Here is a 23,016-nt window from a genome sequence, read left to right as displayed (position 1 = left end):
TCAACTTTGACAAGATTCCCAGTCCCTGCACTGGCCACACAGCCCCACAGCATGATGGAACCACCACCATATTTTACTGTAGGTAGCAGGTGTTTTCTTGGAATGCTGTGTTCTTTTTCCTCCATGCATAACGCCCTTGTTATGCCCAAATAACTCAATTTTAGTTTCATCAGTCCACAGCACCTTATTCCAAAATGAAGCTGGCTTGTCCAAATGTGCTTGAGCAGACCTCAAGCGCTCTGTTTGTGCTTCCTCTGCATCACTCTCGCATACAGCATCTCCTTGTGTAAAGTGCGCCGAATGGTTGAACGATGCACAGTGACTCCATCTGCTGCAAGATGATGTTGTAGGTCTTTGGTGCTGGTCTGTGGGTTGACTCTGACTGTTCTCACCATTCGTCGCTTCTGTCTATCCGAAATCTTTCTTGGTCTGCCACTTGAGCCTTAACTTGAACTGAGCCTGTGGTCTTCCATTTCCTCAATATGTTCCTAACTGTGGAAACAGACAGCTTAAATCTCTGGGACAGCTTTCTGTATCCTTCCCTAAACCATGATGGTGAACAATCTTTGTCTTCAGGTCATTTGAGAGTTGTTTTGTGACCCCATGTTGCTACTCTTCAGAGAAAATTAAAGGAGGAGGAAACTTACAATTGACCCCTTAAATACTCTTTCTCATTATAGGATTCACCTGTGTATGTAGGTCAGGGGTCACTGAGCTTACCAAGCCAATTTGAGTTCCAATAATTAGTTCTAAAAGTTTGGAATCAATAAAATGACAACGGTGCCCAAATTTATGCACCTGCCTGATTTTGTTTGAACAATTATTGCACACTTTCTGTAAATCCAATAAACTTCATTTCACTTCTCAAATATCACTGTGTGTCTCCTATATGATATATTTAACTGACATTTTTTATCGTAACAACCAACGATTTATACAGGAAAATAATGACTATTAACAAGGTTGCCCAAACTTTTGCATCCCACTGTATATACAGTATATATATATATATATATATATATATACACGAGTATACTTTGTACATAAAATGTATGTTGTCGTACCTTGCATAACTGAATAACCTTTATAGCACAATAACAATTCCATACATTTGTGATCACTACAGTATTTGGATTTAATAATCGTCATTGACTCGCATAAATAAGTAGAGCCGAATAACGCAGTCAAGGAGCTTTTGAATTCAGCCGAGTGAAAAATGACGGCTGTCCGATTAACTGCGATTTTAGTTTCCTCTCCTTTCTCTTTCTCAGATCGCTTTTTGGAAGGAAGTCAGTTTTGTAGTTTTTATGAACAGTTCGAAAGTGCCTTTCCACATTTTCCTTCTTTGGAATAGCAATGATAGATTGACACATCAGACAAACGCACTTCGATTGTGACATTGTGAGAAAATCCAGCCCATACCCTCCCCAAACTATTTCTTTTTTAAATCCCTTCTTTAGTCGATATAAATTGGGAGGCTAACTAGATCACAGCCGGAGTTTTGCAGTAGCTCGCGCGTTTGATTGTGTGTGCGGGATGATCAGCGTGTTAGAAGAAAGGAGATCTCAGACTGGCCGCCCTGTATGTCAATCAAGTGGCAAATGCCATAGGGAGGACATATGATAGACTAACCTTTAAAAGAACTATTTTGGAATGCAACGCAATCTAACGGCTCTACCGCTGCGATCTACAGGTCGATTGCGATCAGCGCATTGGGCACCCCTGCATTAGGCATTCTAAGTAATCCCGTGATGATTTAAAGTATACAGGAGGACGTGTGTAGGTTGTATGCATTTCCTGTACGGTGTTGTCACACACGTGCGCATGGGTGGCAGCTAAAGGGCTCGAATGAGTGCAGTTCCATGCTGGACCGGGGGTGGCCGAGTGCATTAAGCCTTTCCCTCTCCTGCAGACCAGTTATGGGAAATTCCACTTGGCCCCGATGACATCACTTCCAACTTCGGCCTCAGTGACCTCATTTCCTCTGTCTGACTTTGTAACCGCCATTTTGTCTCACATAAATCAGTTCTGTCTTGGAAAGATTTTCACTGCCTGCTTCAGACCAAACTTCCACTATACAGGATGGCTACCCCGGACCTTTTTGTAGTGTTTGTCCTTTCTTTGACATTGTGTTAAAGATGAAAAGGACAGCGGCAAAGATTTAGGGCACCTTGCGGCCAACCCTGTATAACTGAGAAAGGTCAAAAATCTAAATAAACGCGTGTAAGAGTGCAAACACACGTGGACGGACCCGCCTCTTCCTCCCAGAATCTTCCTTTCAGCAGGGGGAGGAGGAGACAAGAGTTTGTTATTATACAGCGCCATCTCCAGTCTTGGTGGAGAATTACCATCACCCAAACCCTTTAAGCTGTTACCCATGTGCATGTGCGTGACAAGTGACCTGAGCCTCTGTGGAGCCTGGTATGCACGGGGGGGTGCTGGGAACAAATCCCCCCATGGATACCGAGGGATGACTATAAATACTTAAAGAAGACTCTCTTTATTTAGGAATATCTTTCTACACATCTACGTGCTGTCACACACTTGCACTTGGGAGACAACTTAAAGGCTTATCTGATTGTTATCTCACCCTGAGTTGAGGGCTGGCACTGATGCCTAATGCTTCTGCTCCTGTCTCCCCCACAGACCATCGTTTCCGGGTACTGTCCCTTGGCCCTTTCCCTTCTGGTCTGGCTTCTTCTGGCCAGTTTTGTGATTTGACTCCAGTCTGTAAAGACCACTATTGCATTAACAACTGATTTTGCCCATTTTTTCCATCAGTTATATGGGGTTTGCCTTCAAGATGCCCCATATCTTTATCTTATCTTGTCTCCTGTTTTACAATGCACACAGTATATTTTAAATTATAACTATCCCCTTGAAATTAATAAAGATGATCAAATCTAATCTGGCAGAGGGACCGAGCTGGGAAAGATGAGCAACAGGTTAGGGTGATAAAGGATAAAGATGGAAACGTACTCACAAGTGAGGAGAGTGTGTTGAGCAGTTGGAAAAAGTACTTTGAGAGGCTGATGAATGAAGAGAACGAGAGAGAGAAGAGGTTGGATGATGTGGAGATAGTGAATCAGGAAGTGCAATGGATTAGCAAGGAGGAAGTAAGGAGAGCTATGAAGAGGATGAAGAATGGAAAAGCCGTTGGTCCAGATGACATACCTAAAGAAGCATGGAGGTGTTTAGGAGAGACGGCAGTGGAGTTTTTAGCCAGATTGTTTAATGGAGTCTTGGAAAGTGAGAGGATGCCTGAGGAGTGGAGAAGAAGTGTACTGGCGCCGATATTTAAGAATAAGGGGGATGTGCAGGACTGTAGTAACTACACGGGGATAAAAATGAGGGGATACAGCATGAAGTTATGGGAAAGAGTAGTGGAAACTCGGTTAAGAAGTGAGGTGATGATTAGTGAGCAGCAGGATGGTTTCATGCGAAGAGAGAGCACCACAGATGCAATGTTTGCTCTGAGGATGTTGATGCAGAAGTATAGAGAAGGCCAGAAGGAGTCGCATTGCATCTTTGTGGTCTTAGAGAAAGCATATGACAGGGTGCCTCAAGAGGAGCTTTGATATTTTATGAGGAGGTCGGGGGTGGCAGAGAAGTACGTAAGAGTTGTACAGGATATGTACGAGGGAAGTGTGACCGTGGTGAGGCCTGCGGTAGGAGTGACGGATGCATTCAACGTGGAGGTGGGATTACATCAGGTATCGGCTTTGAGCACTTTCTGATTTGTAATGGTGATGGACAGGTTGAGAGACGAGATTAGACAGGAGCCCCTGTGGACTGTGATGTTTGCTGATGACATTGTGATCTGTAGCGAGAGTAGGGAGCAGGTTGAGGAGACCCTGGAGAGGTGCAGATATGAGAGGAGAGGAATGAAGGTCAGTAGGACCACCAAGACAGAATACAGTGGAACCTCGGTTCATGAAGGTCTTGGTACACGTACAACTTGGTTTACGACCAAAACGTTCGCCAAACTTTTGCCTCGGTTCACGACCACACACTCGGTATACGAACAAGCCAGTTTCCCATTCGGTTTGTACGTGTTCAGTCTCTCCCTGTGCATTTCCTGTGCAGTGAGCAAGAGAGAGCGAGAGAGCGCGACACACAGACAGGCAGCGCGAGAGAGAGCTGGACGCATTAAGGTAGGAAGGTAGTTAAAGAATGCACTGGGCTTGATTTTGTTTTCACTTCTGTTTCCAGCGATCGGTTTGTAGCGTGCATTGTTGCAATGTTATTTTTTTGGTGGTTAATAAAATTCTGGATTTTTTCAAATTTTCCCTATGCTTACAACTCTTAAAAAAAAGTGCTTTTAGCCAGCGGTTGGTAGCGCTATAGCGCGAACTATTGCATTGTTAGTTTTCTCTGTTGTTCAAGGTTTTCTCAGTGTTACTCAATGTTTTTACATTTAGTTTACTATTACGCTGTGCATTCTATGGTTTAATTAACTATATTTGTGCTTAAAAACTTAAAAAATATATATATTTACATACAGTTTGTATGGTTTGGAACGGATTAATTGTATTTACATACAATCCTATGGTGGTAATTGCTTCGGTTCACGATCAAATCGGTTTACGACCAGAGTTTTGGAACAAATTATGGTCGTGAACCGAGGTTCCACTGTACATGTGTGTAAATGAGAGGGAGGTCAGTGGAATGGTGAGGAGATGCAAGGAGTAGAGTTGGTGAAGCTGGATGAGTTTAAATACTTGGGATCAACAGTACAGAGTAATGGGGATTGAGGGAGAGGTGAAAAAGAGAATGCAGGCAGGATGGAATGGGTGGAGAAAAGTGTCAGGAGTGATTTGTGACAGACGGATATCAGCAAGAGTGAAAGGGAAGGTCTACAGGACGGTAGTGAGACCAGCTATGTTACAGTGGTGTGAAAAACTATTTGCCCCCTTCCTGATTTCTTATTCTTTTGCATGTTTGTCACACAAAATGTTTCTGATCATCAAACACATTTAACCTTTAGTCAAATATAACACAAGTAAACACAAAATGCAGTTTTTAAATGGTTTTTATTATTTAGGGAGAAAAAAAATCCAAACCTACATGGCCCTGTGTGAAAAAGTAATTGCCCCCTTGTTAAAAATCACCTAACTGTGGTGTATCACACCCGAGTTCAATTTCCGTAGCCACCCCCAGGCCTGATTACTGCCACACCTGTTTCAATCAAGAAATCACTTAAATAGGAGCTGCCTGACACAGAGAAGTAGACCAAAAGCACCTCAAAAGCTAGACATCATGCCAAGATCCAAAGAAATTCAGGAACAAATGAGAACAGAAGTAATTGAGATCTATCAGTCTGGTAAAGGTTATAAAGCCATTTGTAAAGCTTTGGGACTCCAGCGAACCACAGTGAGAGCCATTATCCACAAATGGCAAAAACATGGAACAGTGGTGAACCTTCCCAGGAGTGGCCGGCCGACCAAAATTACCCAAGGCGCAGAGACGACTCATCCGAGAGGTCACAAAGACCCCAGGACAACGTCTAAAGAACTGCAGGACTCACTTGCCTCAATTAAGGTCAGTGTTCACGACTCCACCATAAGAAAGAGACTGGGCAAAAACGGCCTGCATGGCAGATTTCCAAGACGCAAACCACTGTTAAGCAAAAGAACATTAGGTCTCGTCTCAATTTTGCTAAGAAACATCTCAATGATTGCCAAGACTTTTGGGAAAATACCTTGTGGACTGATGAGACAAAAGTTGAACTTTTTGGAAGGCAAATGTCCCGTTACATCTGGCGTAAAAGGAACACAGCATTTCAGAAAAAGAACATCATACCAACAGTAAAATATGGTGGTGGTAGTGTGATGGTCTGGGGTTGTTTTGCTGCTTCAGGACCTGGAAGGCTTGCTGTGATAGATGGAACCATGAATTCTACTGTCTACCAAAAATCCTGAAGGAGAATGTCCGGCCATCTGTTCGTCAACTCAAGCTGAAGCGATCTTGGGTGCTGCAACAGGACAATGACCCAAAACACACCAGCAAATCCACCTCTGAATGGCTGAAGAAAAACAAAATGAAGACTTTGGAGTGGCCTAGTCAAAGTCCTGACCTGAATCCAATTAAGATGCTATGGCATGACCTTAAAAAGGCGGTTCATGCTAGAAAACCCTCAAATAAAGCTGAATTACAACAATTCTGCAAAGATGAGTGGGCCAAAATTCCTCCAGAGCGCTGTAAAAGACTCATTGCAAGTTATCGCAAACGCTTGATTGCAGTTACTGCTGCTAAGGGTGGCCCAACCAGTTATTAGGTTCAGGGGGCAATTACTTTTTCACACCACTGTATATGGGTTGGAGATGAGGGCACTGACCAGAAAGCAGGAGACAGAGCTGGAGGTCGCTGAGTTAAAGATGCTAAGATTTGCATTGGGTGTGACGAGGATGGATAGGATTAGAAATGAGGACATTAAAATGTTATATGGGATGGAGATGGTGGCTGGGTATATTGGCAGAAGGATGGTAGGGATGGAGCTGCCAGGCAAGTGGAAAAGAGGAAGGCCTAAGAGGAGGTGGTGGGTGTGACAGAGCAAGATGCAGAGGACAGGAAGATATGGAAGCAGATGATCCTCTGTGGCCACCCCTAATGGGAGCTTCCGAAAGACAAAGAAGAATCAAATCTAATCCGCTACACACATCAATGGTATACTTAATGAAAAGTATTAAAAAAAAACAATAATTTCCTACATTAATGAAAATCCCATTAATGGCTCTTCTGTTTCAAAGTCTCTTCTTAAAGGCCACCAGCCTGCCCAGCCCAATTTAAGGACCTCTTTTTCACACACACACACACACATTATAAAAAGGCTACCCACCATTCCTGAGGATTTTCTGAATTCTGCATCCACTTGGGCTTGTTCATCACAGCCTGGCCAAACACATGGGCACCCACTCTCTAAGCTACCTGCTTGTGAGCCTTCAGGTATGATGCCATGTGCCACTCCTGCTCCCCTGTTCAGTTCAGCTGAAGTAAGTCCTGCAGCAGAACACATCCAGTGCACTCCTCCTGACTCATTCTGTTAAATCTATTTCTGTCTGTTCTACCCACCGCTTGGTGCCTGTCACTGGTTGTCGGCTAATTGTGAAGCTCGGCCACAGTCTGCAGCAGAAAGTTTAAATCAAAATGATTACACACTTGAGGGGAGCAACGGAGACGAGGCGCTCTGTGATGAAGGAAGATGCTGATGATGATTGTTTGCACATGGTGCAGAAAACAAATGGGACCAGAGGAAAAAAAATGGTGATGGTGAGCTGTGTGAAGGGCGCTATATAAAATAAAGACAAGCCAAGTGAGTTGTGTTGGACCTGACGCATGCTATTCTTTTCATAATATGTTTATTATTTACCGAATTTTAATGATTTACTTCATTACTTGTGGCTTGTTGTCCTCAGTTGACCCGAGCTCTTTTTGAAGCCTTCCACTTTGTTAAATCTTCTCAGAATTTAGTAGCAAATATGTTTGCCAGTCATTTCTTTAGGTATTTATATTTTACGATTTTTTACTTTCTTTTCCTTTTGTGTTTTTTCATAGGGCACACCAGTCTGTTCTGTTTTTTTTTTTAACTGTTAGAGTCATGACCTCGGTTTAATGTCTCATCCGAAGGACGGTGCCATATTAACAGCACAGTGTCCCTGTCACTGCACTGGGGAATTGGGTTCCACACTCAGACCACAGGATACGGACCCCCTGCTGGCCTCACCAATACCTCTTCTAGCAGCAACCCAAGCTTTTTCCTAGATGGTCTCCCATCCTAGCACTTGCCAGGGCTGAACAGGCTTAGCTTCAGGTGGATGACCTCTTCTGAAGTGCAGATGGTATGGTATGGTATGATATGGTACAGTATGGCATGGTATGGAGTGGTACAGTGTGGTATGGTATGGTACGGAAAAGTATGGTATGGTAATAAATGGTACAGTATGGTATGGTATGGTACAGTACAGTATGGAATGGTATATGGTATGGTATGGTGTGGTATGGTATGGTGTGGCATGCCGCAGTATGGTATGGTGCAGTATGGTGTGGTATGAAACGGTACAGTATGGTATGGTATGATATGGTACGGTATGCCGCAGTATGGTATGGCATGCTATGGTGCAGTATAGTGGCATGGTACGTTAAAGTATGATATGGTAATAAATGGTACAGTATGGTGCAGTACAGTATGGAATGGTATATGGTATGGTATAGGATGATTTGTTACAGTATGGCATAGCATGATATGGTATGGTATGTCACAGTACGGTGTGGTGTGGTATGGTACAATATGGTGTGGTATGGAATGGTATGGTATAATATGATATGGTGCAGTATGGTGTGGTATGAAATGGTACAGTATGGTGTGGTATTGTATAGCATGGTATGGTATGTCACAGTATGGTATGGCATGGTATGGTACAGTATGGTGTGGTATGGAATGGTACGATAAAATACGGTATGGTAATAAATGGTACAGTATGGAATGGTATGGTACAGTGCAGTATGGAATGGTATATGGTATGGTATGGTGTAGTATGTACTGTAGAATGATACGATACAGCATGGTATGTTATGGAATGTCACAGTATGGTATAATAAGGTGTAGTATGGTGCGGTACAGTATAGTATGGTACAGTTACATACTGATCCTTACCTCTAATTGCTCTACAGATAAATTCTTTAAATGTGTCCTACCAGACCACATTCAGGGTCACACGAAGAGTCAGTGGTGGGCACTGTACTGGCTACTCCAGGGGAACACCCTGGGATAAAGCTGGACAAGGTGAGTTTGCTTTAACTGATGTAATTTCACTTATGGGTCTATATTTTATAAAGCACCTTTTATGTTTCGTCTCTCGCATCATCAGTATGTCTAACTAAATCTTGGCAGGAACAGCAGCACATGGCCACATTCTAATGAAATCCACACCAAAGTGGTTTATCATTTGCTGCCATGTTAGGTGAACATAAAGAAGAAAAAAAAAAATCAACCAAAACGCATGGATTTCTGCTCCGGCTGTTCTTTATGGACACACTTGGGTGCCGCTGCTCAACCTGAGAAAGACTCGCCTTGACAGTTCGATTTTAGAGATGATGTCACTTCTGTCAGTGCCATGGATAAGTGGGCCATGTTTTGGGCCTCGTGTGTGTAGTGGATTTATTTATAGCCGAGGAACAGCAGGGCTCATTATGATAAGTGGCTGTTATTTGACTTAATGTTTCCTGTTTAGTTAACTGCTACTGTGTTACTAAATCTGGGTGGCGCCAGGGCTGCGCTCATCTCATCTGCTCAGCCATGTGTCTGCTGATGAATGCTTCTTTGTTCCTGTGCTCCACAGCACACATTTATAGGGGATGTTCAATCAAATGGGGTCAAAGTGTCATTGGGGAGCCAATTTGGGTTCTTGAAGAACTACACACGAAGGTTCTAGAAAGAACTGTGTTTAGATCCATAACAGGTCCTATAAATAAGCATGAATAGAAGATAAGAGGTTTGTAAGGTATCAGTGGGGTCCTGATTTTAAAAGAATTACTGCTGCATACAATAACATTAGCTAAGTTCAGATTTTCATGATCAGCTTGTATACTGCATTGCCTGAAAGCTTTCCCTTGTTCATGTAGGGTCGCCATATTGGACTAACTGCCTCCTCCATCCTTGCCTGATACCCCTTTCTCCCTTAGACCACCCCCTTCACAGAGTCCATCCACGTTCTCTTCAGTCAAAGTCTTCTCCATCCTGACACCTCCACGTTGTTTACCTCTCCTCTCACATCATGTCCACTCCACTTTCAGCTTCTTTCCTGTATTTTCCATATTTCCACAACTCCCTCTTGTTCTCTCATTCCTGATCTTATCAAGCTTTGTTACTCCACACATCCATCTCAATATCATCACTTCAGCAACATCCTGCTTCCTTTTCATGAACCTTTTAAACTGCCCAGGTTTCTGATCCGTGCAACAGTGCTGGTCTGACCACCATTGTATACACAGCCCCCTTCACTTTTTCGGTCACGTAGCCTTTTTCCAGTTTTTTAATTGGTTCATTTCTAAATCCTGCTCGCCATCCTCTGTTATTGTTGATTGGAGGTATTTGAATTTTTCCACCTTTTCAAGAATTTCCCTCTGCTAGCTAACTTCTCCATCTCGTTCTTGTGCAGGTAAGTGTTAGACATTCTGTTTTTTCCTACTGATCTTAGGGCCTCTATCCTCCATAGCTCTTTGTCCGTCCTCCAGCTTCCTTTCCACATTATTCTAGGAGGTGCCATGTTGCACGATTTCATCCACTAAACCAGTGGTTCCCAAACTCAGTCCTGGGGACCCCCTGTGGCTACAGGTTTTTTGTTCCCACCCGATTCACAATCAGTGATAATAATCGATAACAACTGACCTCATTTAATTAGCTGTTTTTTGTACTCTTCTCTTATTCTGTGAATTTCCCCTTGGGATTAATAAAGTATCTATCTATCTATCTATCTATCTAATCTATCTATTCTGCATGCAGCAAAACACAACAGTATGGTTTTTACATTTATTAGCCATTTAAAAATATTTCTGTTTTTTCCTAAAGCTATAAATGCTTAACTGTCTTTTGTTGTTTTCCTATTATTTTCCCCCTTTCCCGTGTCGTTTGTTCCCTTCATTTAACCCTAATAGTGACAATTAACAACCAGCATAGCAGATACCCAGGGTGATGAAATAATCAATTAAATAACCAGAACTGTTAACGACTTAAAAAAAAATGACATATTCCCCATATAATTGCTTATTACATTTTAATAAAAAATCTATTAAACTTAGTGGTAGGAGACCCTCCAAATTTACAGGTCAGAGGGCACTTCCTGGCAGTGATTGGCAGGTGGCTCCGCCTCTTGGGGGACCACCCACTGAACATATAGGACACTAGCAGAATACCCGCGCTTCACAGCGGAGAAGTAGTGTGTTAAAGAAGTTATGAAAAAGAAAAGGAAACATTATGAAAATAACGTAACATGATTGTTAATGTAATTGTTTTGTCTTTAATATGAGTGTTGTTGTCATATCTATATATCTATATATATATCTATATCTATATATATATATCTATATGTATATCTATATATATATATATATATATAGCAAAATATCTGCGCCTGGCAGCGGAGAAGTAAAAAGAAAAGGAAACATTTTAATAATAACGTAACATGATTGACAATGTAATTGTTTTGTCATTGTCATGAGTGTTGCTGGTATATATATATATATATATATATATATATATATATATATATATATATATATATATATATATATATATATATATATATATATATATATATATATATATATATACATACACACATATACTATGGGATGCCAAACAGGCAAATAAATTGATTTTGTGAATATATAAAGTTGGCGTCAGAATATACAAAGTCAAAAGTTGAATATATAAAGTCAGCGTCGGTATATATAAAGTCAAACTTGTTTCTGAATATATAAAGTCAAAAGTTGAATATATAAAGTCATCGCTGGAATATATAAAGTCAAAACCTGAATATACAAAGTCAGCGTCGGAATTTATAAAGTCATTCCTGATTATATAAAGTCAACATCGGAGTATATAAACACACTCCTGAATACATAAAGTGAAAGTCAAAATCTATTGATTGAAACGACTCTGAACTGAACTAAGTGAACAAAAACGTATTCAGAAAAATAAATTAAAAAAACACTGTTCAGTTAATGTTTTGAAAATGATGCATGTGCCCTGCCCAGGATTGGTTCCTGCCTTGCGCCCAGTGTTGGCTGGGATTGGCTCCAGCAGATCCCCGTGACCCTGTGATTGGATTCAACGTGTTGGGAAATGGATGGATATTCCAGCGCTGACTTTGTATATTGAAGTTTTGACTTTATATATTGCAGCGCTTACTTTATAGCCTGTATTCCGACGCTGACTTTATATATTCAAGTTTTGACTTTATATATTCCAGCGCTGACTTTGTATATTCAAGATTTGACTTTATATATTCCAGCGCTTACTTTATATATTCCAAAATATTCCAACGCCGTCTTTATATACTCAGGTTTTGACTTTATATATTTGGGAATGACTTTAGGCTATATATTCAAGTTTTGACTTTATATATTCAGAAACAAGTTTTGACTTTATATATACCGATGCTGACTTTATATAATCAAGTTTTGACTTTATATAGTTAAATGTAGTCATGCATTGCCATGGTATCTTTACCATAGAAATTTAAAGACTAACTTTAACTTCCATTCCTAACAAAGATATTTCTGGCGACTAAATAGAACCTACTTATATCCAAATTCGAGCTATTGAGATGTCGCCTGCCTGCCTGAATAAGTCACCCTCGCTTCACTCTTACTTTTTTCCCGTTCATTTAATCATGGCTAGCGGCGGAAAAATTATAAAATGGAAGGAGGATGGCTTTACCAAAACAATTATTGATGGAGAATCGATTATTCATAAAGCTTCAATTGGTGATCTGTTTTTCTGTGTTAACCTCATATTTTTTCAGACTTCTTCTCAAACCAAGGGTGTGAGGCTAAAATGAATCGGGAAGCACTGATCAATGTAATCGGTGTACCAGGAAATCATGCATTGAGAGAAGTTCCCCTTTGCTTGTGATTAAATGCGTGATTTTTAACGCGTTATGGAGCACATGCATCGAACCTTCTCAGCTGTGCTTGTGCTAAGAAAAGGAAAGATTTTAAAAATAACGTAACACAATTGTCAATGTAACCTTTTGTAAGTAGTGCCTGGAGGATTCAGTGTGGAGAAACTCTATAGAGACAGCGTGTGTATTAACTTGTGGATTTTTCTGTGAGTATTTGGTGGCAGCGTCACAAAGTCGTAACACTGCGTTAGCTGCGGAGCTCAGCTCAGAGCGAAATGAGGTGAATGGGAGGGGAGATGATGACGTGACTCCCCCACCCGCTTTAACTGTCAATCCCCCACAAACACAGTCTCTCGGAATTTGCATAAGCACAGCCCTTCACCTGCAATTTTAACTTAGTTACAAAGTGATCAAAACTCTCGTTAATATCCTTCGTCCTCTCATTAAACTTGTATCCTGCATTAGCCGTGGGCATGAGAAACGCCAGCAGCAGCCTGTCTATGAACTTAATTTAAAGTTTAGGTTTACATCGTGCTTTGTTTCTGAAGTAGCAGCACTCATGAATATGGTAGTATATGTCACTCGCTCGCTTCTTATTGTTTTTCGCTGCCTTCTCAATTATATAATGCATGTTTTCTTAAGCGCTTTTTGGAGGTCTTCCTGGTTTTCTACGCACTGCGTTGACAGTCAGTTCACGTGATTACGTGGGGGGTGTGATGATGTCACACGAAACTCCGCCCCCATGGCTTTCGAGCTCAACTCCATTACAGTAAATGGAGAAAAATAGCTTCCAGTTATGACCATTAGGCGTAGAATTTCGATATAAAACCTGCCCAACTTTTGTAAGTAAGCTGTAAGGAATGAGCCTGCCAAATTTCAGCCTTCCACCTACACGGGAAGTTGGAGAATTAGTGATGAGTGAGTGAGGGGTTTGCCTTTTATTAGTATACAGTAGATAACACATGTTTAGACACGGATCAATAAAACATAAAAAATCCTGCAAATCATAACAAAACCAATAATAACACATACAAATAAATCAAAAATTTACAACAAGGACACAAAACTAACATCTGAACCCCAGTCAGGGGAGGAACCATAGCTGAGATCTGACATTTTTGCTGTATCCTGGATACCCTGATAGACATTAAGGATTTCCACATATTAGGAATCCTTGAGCATTGGAAAGGTGCTATAGAAATACTATGTATTATTATTATTATTATTATTATTATTATCTTTCAAAGCCCAAAGAACCAAATTCATAGGCAAAGAAGCCTCCCCAGTATGAAATGATTCTCTGTCATGCAATGTCTCTGTGAAGAATCACACAACCCGGTAAAGTGCCATTAAAGGAGCAACATTTTTAAGAGTGTACATGAAGGCCATGCTCACTCAGTGAGGGTCGCAATGCCACATTAGACAGTGAGGCAACTTTGCGTGTTCAAGGCCGAGGTGGTCATCTTGCCTGCACTTTGCTCCATCAAAGGTCCCAAGACTCCCCGACAGTCTAACATTCTGCCCTTTGTGAAATAGAAGCACTCCACCAAAGCCAGGTAACTGTGTTATACCCTTTACCACCAAGGAGGGCTCTGGTGCCAGTTAAGGAAACCCTGGGTCCATGGTGCACACGTGGCACCTGACAGTATAATGAGTGGCAGCTTTGGGCAGCTATCACTGTGGAGACTACAGTTGCCACCACAGTTAGTGTAGCTCTGAAGACCTGGGTTCAGTTCCAGACTCAGTCTTTCTGTGTCCTGTAGGGTGACCCTAAACTGACCTGGAGTCAATGCACTGTCCCACCTAGGACTGGTTCTTTTGATGCTTCCAGGAACCAAAGAATTTTAGTCAAGAAGGTGCATGGACATTTACTTGGAAAGCAGTCCTGGTTTTGTTAGTGCAAAGCATCCCCAAACTGCAGCACAAACGCCAGCACGATTGCCCATACTGTAGTTTACCATGCATGCAGGTTTCTTTTGAGCCCTTTGGAAATCAGAATATTCAAATATCCATTCGCTACTGCATCAACATTTTCCGGTTTAAGGTCTTGAGGGCCAAAGCCTGTCCAAGCAACGTAGGAACGGACTCTGAACAGGTTGCAAGTCCATTGCAGAGCCCACTAATGTATGCCAACAGACACAGAAGACCAATTTAGAATCTCACGTTACCCTAAACCTTCCATTTTGGCCACCTGGGTGTGCTGCAAGCTCCCCAAACGCTCAACACATTTTGGAGAAACTCTTCCTTAGGTAGCGTTTCCCACACCACCAACACACTTACAAAGCAGCCCAACAATAAAGCACTCCGCAACTTCCTTTCTTCTCTTCCTCTCTTTGCCTCCAGTCCTCCCAGCAATCTTCATCCTCCTTCTCCTGACTCGGGGTCCCAGATTGAAGAGCTGGGCTGCTTCTTTTAAACCCGCACCCAGGAGTACTTCTGGTGACAGGAGGCTCAGAAGCACTTCTAGGTATGTCTGAAGCCCCACAAAACAAGGACTCCCAATCCTTGTAGCTCCCCCTCCCGGACCCCCCTGAAACCCAACAGGGCTGTCCCCTGGGACTACACCACCCAGTATGCCCCATGGATATCTGTGCAGGGATCCCAGTCTGGATTAGCTGCCATCCAGTGTTCGGGGGAAAGCGACTAACATGAGTAAGATGCCTTCACCGATCCTCTCAGCTGGGTAAGGATTCTTGCTTAGTCCTGGCAAGGGTGCCTGCCCACAGATTGTCCATTCACACCATCTACTAACATCAATAGAGAGAACATGCAAACACCTCACAATGACTGAACTCTGGAGGCTGAAACTGAAAAAACAACAGAGCCTTCATAGCCATAAGGTTGTTGTTTATTCCTCCTTGACTGATGTTATAGAGTCTTTATCTGCCAGCCAGATCTCACTTGTGCCATGGCTGCCAGTGGGGCATTTGCTGTCCTCATACTGTACACTGTGCTTATTCTTATTTGTATTAGCCTGATCTATACACTTGGATAACAATGACTTGCTCAAAAAAAGGATGGCATGAGAGAAGAGACCATAGTCGACAGTACAAAGAAGAAGACGACGACCGTCAAGTACCTTTTCAGATTGGAAGTCCTTAATCAAGTGGAGCGGCAGGTCTAGTTTCATCTTCTGAGATGGTGGGCTCTCTGCTTCCATTAACACGGGGCTCGGCCACTCTCCTCCCTGTCAAGTAAACATTTTTCATTAAATACGAGAAAGATGGCCATTAATTTAGCTTGGAGTCAATTGCTTCTCTAAAAGGGGGCTGTCAGATACCCTCTGCTGGGTACCCTGCCCTCTAGTGCCACAAGGAAGCATTACATGTTTTCAACCAGACTGTACATCTCTTCTACACTGATGCCTCTGCCTGTTATCTGTATGATATTGCAGCAAAGCTTTACACCATTCAGAGGCAAGTGCAGGTATCTCTCTCTCTTACAGGGGGCTTCCTGTGTGACGGTACCCTGCCGAATCTTTTGCCGGCCACATATCTGTACAAACTGCGCTTTTATTCTATACACTTACACCAATAAACCCTGTAGCTATAGAGTTTTGTTAAATCGTTTTATAGATGAAGCCTTTCAACAAGACAGTTAAGTTGACAGATGATACTAAACTAAGCAGGACAAATAATTCAGAATCAGCCAAATCATTAAGCATTTGGGCTGTAAACCTAAAGTATTATACGTTTATTCACTCATTCATTTTCCACTGGAGACAGCTTCTTCTTTTTCTTTCAGCTGCTCCCATTAGGGGTCACCACAGCGGATCATCTTCTTCCATATCTTTCTGTCTTCTGCATCTTGCTCTGTTACACCCATCACCTGCATGTCCTCTCTCAACACATCCATAAATCTTTTCCTCTTGACTGGCAGCTCCATCATTAGCATTCTTTTCCTAATATATCCCGCATCTCTCCTCTAAAGATGTCCAAACCAACACATTTTCGCCTCTCTGACTAACCGTCCAACTTGACCTGACCCTCTAATGTCCTTATTACTAATCCTTTCCATCCTCATCACCTCCAATGCAAATCTTAGCATCTTTAACTCTGCCACCTCCAGCTCTGTCTCCTGCTTTCTGGTCAGTGCCACCATCTCCAGCCCATATAACATAGCTGGTCTCACTACCGTCCTGTAGACCTTCCCTTTAACTCTTGCTGATACTTGTCTGTCACAAATCACTCCTGACACTCTTCTCCACCCATTCCACCATGGCTGCACTCTCTTCTTCACCTCTCTTCCGCAATCCCCATTACTCTGTACTATTGATCCCAAGTATTTAAACTCATCCACCTTCACCAACTCTACTCCTTCCATCCTCACCATTCCACTGACCTTCCTCTCATTTACACACATGTATTCTGTTTTGTTCCTACTGACCTTCATTCCTCTCCTCTCTAGAGCATATCTCCACCTCTCCAGGGTCTCATGAACCGAGGTTCCACTGTATTCTGTCTTGGTGGTCCTACTGACCTTCATTCCTCTCCTCTCATATCTCCACCTCTCCAGGGTTTCCTCAACCTGCTCCCTACTCTCGCTACAGATCACAATGTCATCAGCAAACATCATAGTCCATGGGGGCTCCTGTCTAATCTCGTCTGTCAACCTGTCCATCACCATTGCAAATAAGAAAGAACTCAGAGCCGATCCCTGATGTAATCCCACCTCCACTTTGAATGCATCCGTCACTCCTACCGCAGACCTCACCACGGTTTCACTTCCCTCGTACATATCCTGTACAACTCTTATGTACATCTCTGCCACTCCCGACTTCCTCATGCAATACCACAGCTCCTCTCGAGGCACCCTGTCATATGCTTTTTCCAGGTCCACAAAGATACAATTAAACTTCTTCTGGCCTTCTGTAAACTTCTCCATCAACATCCTCAGAGCAAACATCACATCGGTGGTGATCATTCTTGGCATGAAACCATACTGCTGCTCACTAATCATCACCTCACTTCTTAACCGAGCTTCCACTACTCTTTCCCAAAACTTCATGCTGTGGCTCATCAATTTTATCCCCCTTTAGTTACTACAGTCCTGCACATCCCCCTTATTCTTAAATATCAGTACCAGTACACTTCTTCTCCACTCCTCAGGCATCCTCTCAATTTCCAAGATTCCATTAAACAATCTGGTTAAAAACTCCTAAAACTCTTCTAAACACCTCAATGCTTCCACAGGTAATTCATCTGGACCAACGGTCTTTCCATTTTTCATCCTCTTCATAGCTGTCCTTACTTCTTCCTTGCTAATCCATTGTACTTCCTGATTCACTATCTCCACATCATCCAACCTCTTCTCTCTCTCGTTCTCTTCATTCATCAGTCTCTCAAAGTACTCTTTCCATCTGCTCAACACACTCTCCTTGCTTGTGAGTATGTTTCCATCTTTATCCTTTATCACCCTAACCTGCTGCACATCTTTCCCAGCTCGGTCCCTCACTCTCGCCAATTGGTCCTTTTCTCTCTCCATAGTGTCCAACCTCTCATGCAACTCATCATATGCCTTTTCTTTAGCCTTCGCCACCTCTCTCGTCACCTTGTGCCTTGTCCTTGTACTCTTGTCTACTTTCTGCATCTCTCTGACTATCCCACTTCTTCTTTGCCATCCTCTTCCTCTGTATACTCTCCTGTACTTCCCCGTTCCACCACCAGGTTTCCTTTTCCTCCTTCCTCTGTCCAGATGTCATGCCAAGCAGCCTTCTAGCTGTCACCCTTACTACATCTGCTGCAGTTGCCCAACTGTCTGGTAACTCCTCACTGCCACCCAGTGCCTGTCTCACCTTCTCCCTTAACTTGCAGTCTTTCTTTTTCAATTTCCACTATTTGATCCTTGGCTCTGCCCTCACTCTCTTCCTCTTCTTGATCTCCAACACAATCCTACAGACCACCATCCTCCCCTTCCATCACTTCTCCTTCAGATCAACTCTTCTGCATAGAATGTAATCTACCTGTGTGCATCTTCCTCCACTCTTGTACATAAACCTATGTTCCTCCCTCTTCTTAAAATATGTATTCACCACAGCCATGTCCATCCTTTTGGCAAAATCCACTATCATCTGACCTTCTTAATTCCTCTCCTTGAAACCATACTACCTATCACCTCCTCGTCTCCTCTGTTCACTTCACCAACATGTCCATTGATATCCACTCCAATCACCACTCTCTGTCCATCACTTCATCCAACTCACACCAGAAATCTTCTTTCTCTTCCAATCACACACCCAACTTACGGGGCATATGCAGTAACAACATTCATCATCACACCTCCAATTTTCAGCTTCATCGAGTGAGCTGAACCTCTTATGGAGATCTGGAGGCGACGATCAAAATATTTAAAGAAAAGGGAATTAGTAGAGTGGATGCCAGTTGTTAATTTAAAATGTGCTATTCAGGATGAACACATGGACACCATTGCAAATTTGATAAGGGCAGATTTCTCAGTACTTTTTTTCTTCATAGGGTGGTGCACAGATGGGACTGATGCCAAGATAATAGTTGGGACACCAGCCTGATCATTCTCGTTTAATAAGCAAAAGAGTTTGCCATAAAGACAAGGTGTACATGTGCACAACAAAGGCTTCGCTGCCAAGAGCTGCTCTTCTCGAGTGTCTGGAAGTCTGTCTAGAGCTTTGTCACGTGGGAGGTCTCTGGTCAAAATGACAACCTTCTTCCAGTTGCTGGTCTAAAGAAATACCTCTGCGCCTGGAAGGGGCGGGCTTATGCATCCTCTGCCAAGTGTGCCTTGGCGCTGTGGATGAGAATTGTGAAGATTTTAGTATCAGCACCCCCTCCTGTCCAACAGTGGTTGGCAGAGCCCTTCAGGTGTCCCCTCATGCATGCACACGTGACACCACATACACGGGTTAAATAAGTGACCAAGTAGTGTGGTAAGGAGTGGGACTTCAGGGACCTTTAAACCTCAACCTGATATTATTATAGAGAAACTAAGTGAACAGGTACAGAAAGACTGGTACATAAAAGGGAGTCGAAACAAAGCAAAGTAGGGCAGGATGTGAAGGGACAAAACCCAAAACTGCACCCAAAGTTGTTGCTGAGGAAGAAAGAAATCAAAGAAACCAGAAATGAAAAATGAACTTTGAAGTGAGAAAACCGTAAACTCAGGCAATTAAGTGACCTCAGCAAGAAAACATCTTATGCCATGACCCCTAAAGTCACCTCAATTGTGACCTTCAGCATAGTCCCTTAGCAAATGCATGGAAGCCAGTAAACAGTTTGAATAACTTTGTATTAGACACCCAGAAACTCCCTTCTCTCTCTCTCTCTCTAATATTATACCCCCTCTGGGTCATCTTTTTAAATGAGTGAGTTATATTGTCCCCTGGTGGATATTTACAACAGTAGCACTTGAAGCAATTTTAAGTATGAACTGGGCTCAGTCTGCCCCACCATATGTCAGCACTTAGCTAAAGTGAAGAGCTTGATGGACTGAATAGTCTCTCGTCTCATTTGTTAAATTTATTATCCTCTTACTGTGCACCTTCTGCAACATGACACGTACAGTTATGATCATTACAAACATGGCACATTCAGATAATGTTTCATTTCTTATACCTGGCAGAGGAGGCAAAAAAATAAAGGCGATTAACACAGCGGCTGAATGAATGATGTTAAAGATGTGCAGAATAAGTTTGGGCTGGAAAACAAAGGGGCTGGAAAAAGCAGCCCTCTGAGCCGCTACCTAAAATGACAGTGGCTGAGATGGGAGTAATCTGCGTTACCATCGTGTTGGCTACTCGGGCACTACATAAGTGACCAACTGAGAGCTTAACAACTCAAACACTGATACTGCTAACAGTTTAACTGGAATGAATGAACAAATGATTTAATAAAATGAAAAAAAACAAAAAAAAAACAGCCGTGGAAGTCCAAAACTGGTTATGTCACGTACTGAAGGCTAACTAGGAAGATATTGTCCAACATCCTCCAGATAAATGGCTCTCTGCACAAAGCATACAATCATGTGCAAAAGTAAGTGCACCACATGGAAATGGTTGACTTTTTTTATCATATCTGAACTAGCAAACCGTGCCTACAAATAAAGGTGACATAATGAAATCTATTATATATTGCCTTTCATATCTATCTATCAATCTATTTATATCAGTTATATAGTGCCTTTCATATTTATATATCAATCTATCTATCTATATAGTGCCTTTCACATCCATCTATCTATCTATATCTATCTATCATATAGTGCCTCACATCTATCTATTATATAGTGCCTTTCATATCTATCTATCTAGTGCCTTTCATATCTATCTATCTATATAGTGCCTTTCACATCCATCTATTATATAGTGCCTTTCATATCTATCTATCTATTATATAGTGCCTTTCATATCTATCTATCTATATATTATATAGTGCCTTTCATATCTATCTATCTATCTATCTATTATGTAGAAACATTCATATCTATCTATATATATTATATAGTGCCTTTCATATCTATCTATCTATCTATCTATCTATCTATCTATCTATATAGTGCCTTTCACATCCATCTATTATATACCACTGAGCCACCATGCCGAGCTCCTTCGCATCACTTGAACACATTAAGGCTGTGCACATGCAGCAGATACCGAGGGATTGGACTCGAGGAGTGTTATGCAAGCAGAATCGCAGGGTGATGAAACTTGTGATTCCGGGTGGATCCGCCCGAGGGACACGGCAGGTTGACATTGGGACTTCATTAAAGTCGAAGATCTAAGTCAGCCAGTTCTGACATAAACAGGTCTGCACTCAGCTGGGTGGTTCCCGGTGGCTCGGAGGGTTTTACGCAGCATTAATCCAAATTTGCCTCGTAACCTCCAAAGGATGTCTAAGGAGAGTCTCCTTTAATGACTGATCAGCAATACAGCTTGTAAAAACATTAAAAGTATTATTTCGGTGTCACTCCCCGAGGACGCAGCTTGCGTGAGGCCAGGAGGAGATGGACACCTTGCTTATTTACTGATTTGGGTTCACTTTTTATTTTTAGCCCAGTGCTGAAGGTTGATTAACTCCGTGTTTGTCCAAAGGCAATGGGATGCCCCCCTGGGTCTGTAACTGGTAAAACCCCAGAGATGCCAAGCATAACAGTGGCTAAGGACAGACTGTGATTCCTCGTACCCAAAATAATGACGCTGAGGGACCGCGAAGGGCTGTTATGGGACTGCACATCTGCCTTATGAATGTATGCCTTGTGGAGGAGCAATTCTGAACGTCTTAGCCAGTCCTGCATGGGCTTTGTGTCAGCGAGTCCCATCCATCTACACCAACTGTTTGTGGGCTGTGGATTCACAGGTTTCGTGATTGGCTAATTCCAGGCCGTGTTAATTTCATTGATAACAATTATGATGAAAAATACTCATCAACTACATTTTTTCTGTAACGAAAGCAAAACACAATCAAAACTAAAATGTTACCAGCAGACAACTGGAAAAAGAGAACACAACTCTTTGCACAATCTCTATTATACATGGTATGGCATTCCCATCAATAACAAGCATGAATGCAGTGGTGCAGTTTTATCAAGCTGTGCGCGCACTTCTACTAGGATAACACTAGCCTGGGTGTACGCGGCGTCACACACGTTTGTATGGGGGACGGTTTCAGGGCTTAAATACCAAGCGTAACTCCACTCCAGACCTCCAGGGGGACTGTCTCTCAATCTGAAGGGCTCTGACGTGACTTCCACCTCTGGAATAAGCCCCGCCCCCTTTAACACTGCCTCTTCCTCCACAGCCTCTTTAAAAGCGGACCTTCTTCAAAAACAACTCAGTCTCGTTTTGCGGTCGGTCGCGATGTTTCTGTTCGCCACCAGAGCGTGTGGTCGTGAACAGATGCAAAAGTTTGGTGAACTTTTTGATCGGAACCCGATTTGTACGTGTTTGGAAACGTTCATGACCAGAGGTTCTACTGTATATATATATATTGTAATATATACACTCACCTAAAGGATTATTAGGAACACCTGTTCAATTTCTCATTAATGCAATTATCTAATCAACCAATCACATGGCAGTTGCTTCAATGCATTTAGGGGTGTGGTCCTGGTCAAGACAATCTCCTGAACTCCAAACTGAATGTCAGAATGGCAAAGAAAGGGATTTAAGCAATTTTGAGCGTGGCATGGTTGTTGGTGCCAGACGGGCCGGTCTGAGTATTTCACAATCTGCTCAGTTACTGGGATTTTCACGCACAACCATTTCTAGGGTTTACAAAGAATGGTGTGAAAAGGGAAAAACATCCAGTATGCGGCAGTCCTGAGGGCGAAAATGCCTTGTTGATGCTAGAGGTCAGAGGAGAATGGGCCGACTGATTCAAGCTGATAGAAGAGCAACTTTGACTGAAATAACCACTCGTTACAA

General features: G+C 42.4%; 1 protein-coding gene across 4 annotated transcripts in view; it reads right to left on the bottom strand.

Moving 5' to 3' along the window:
* Positions 1 to 23,016, bottom strand: part of osbpl5 (oxysterol binding protein-like 5) — a 325,895-nt gene that overhangs the window by 100,790 nt on the left and 202,089 nt on the right. For all 4 annotated transcript variants that reach the window (XM_039736915.1, XM_039736890.1, XM_039736896.1 and 1 more), the window contains exon 4: positions 15,703 to 15,810. In XM_039736915.1, the coding sequence (XP_039592849.1) occupies positions 15,703 to 15,810 (108 nt within the window). The remainder of the gene's footprint in view (positions 1 to 15,702; positions 15,811 to 23,016) is intronic.

The sequence above is a fragment of the Polypterus senegalus genome, chromosome 1, assembly GCF_016835505.1.
Source record: "Polypterus senegalus isolate Bchr_013 chromosome 1, ASM1683550v1, whole genome shotgun sequence".
NCBI lineage: Eukaryota > Metazoa > Chordata > Cladistia > Polypteriformes > Polypteridae > Polypterus > Polypterus senegalus.
Note: the sequence above shows the minus strand (reverse complement) of the source record. Positions and strands in the feature narration are given on the sequence as shown.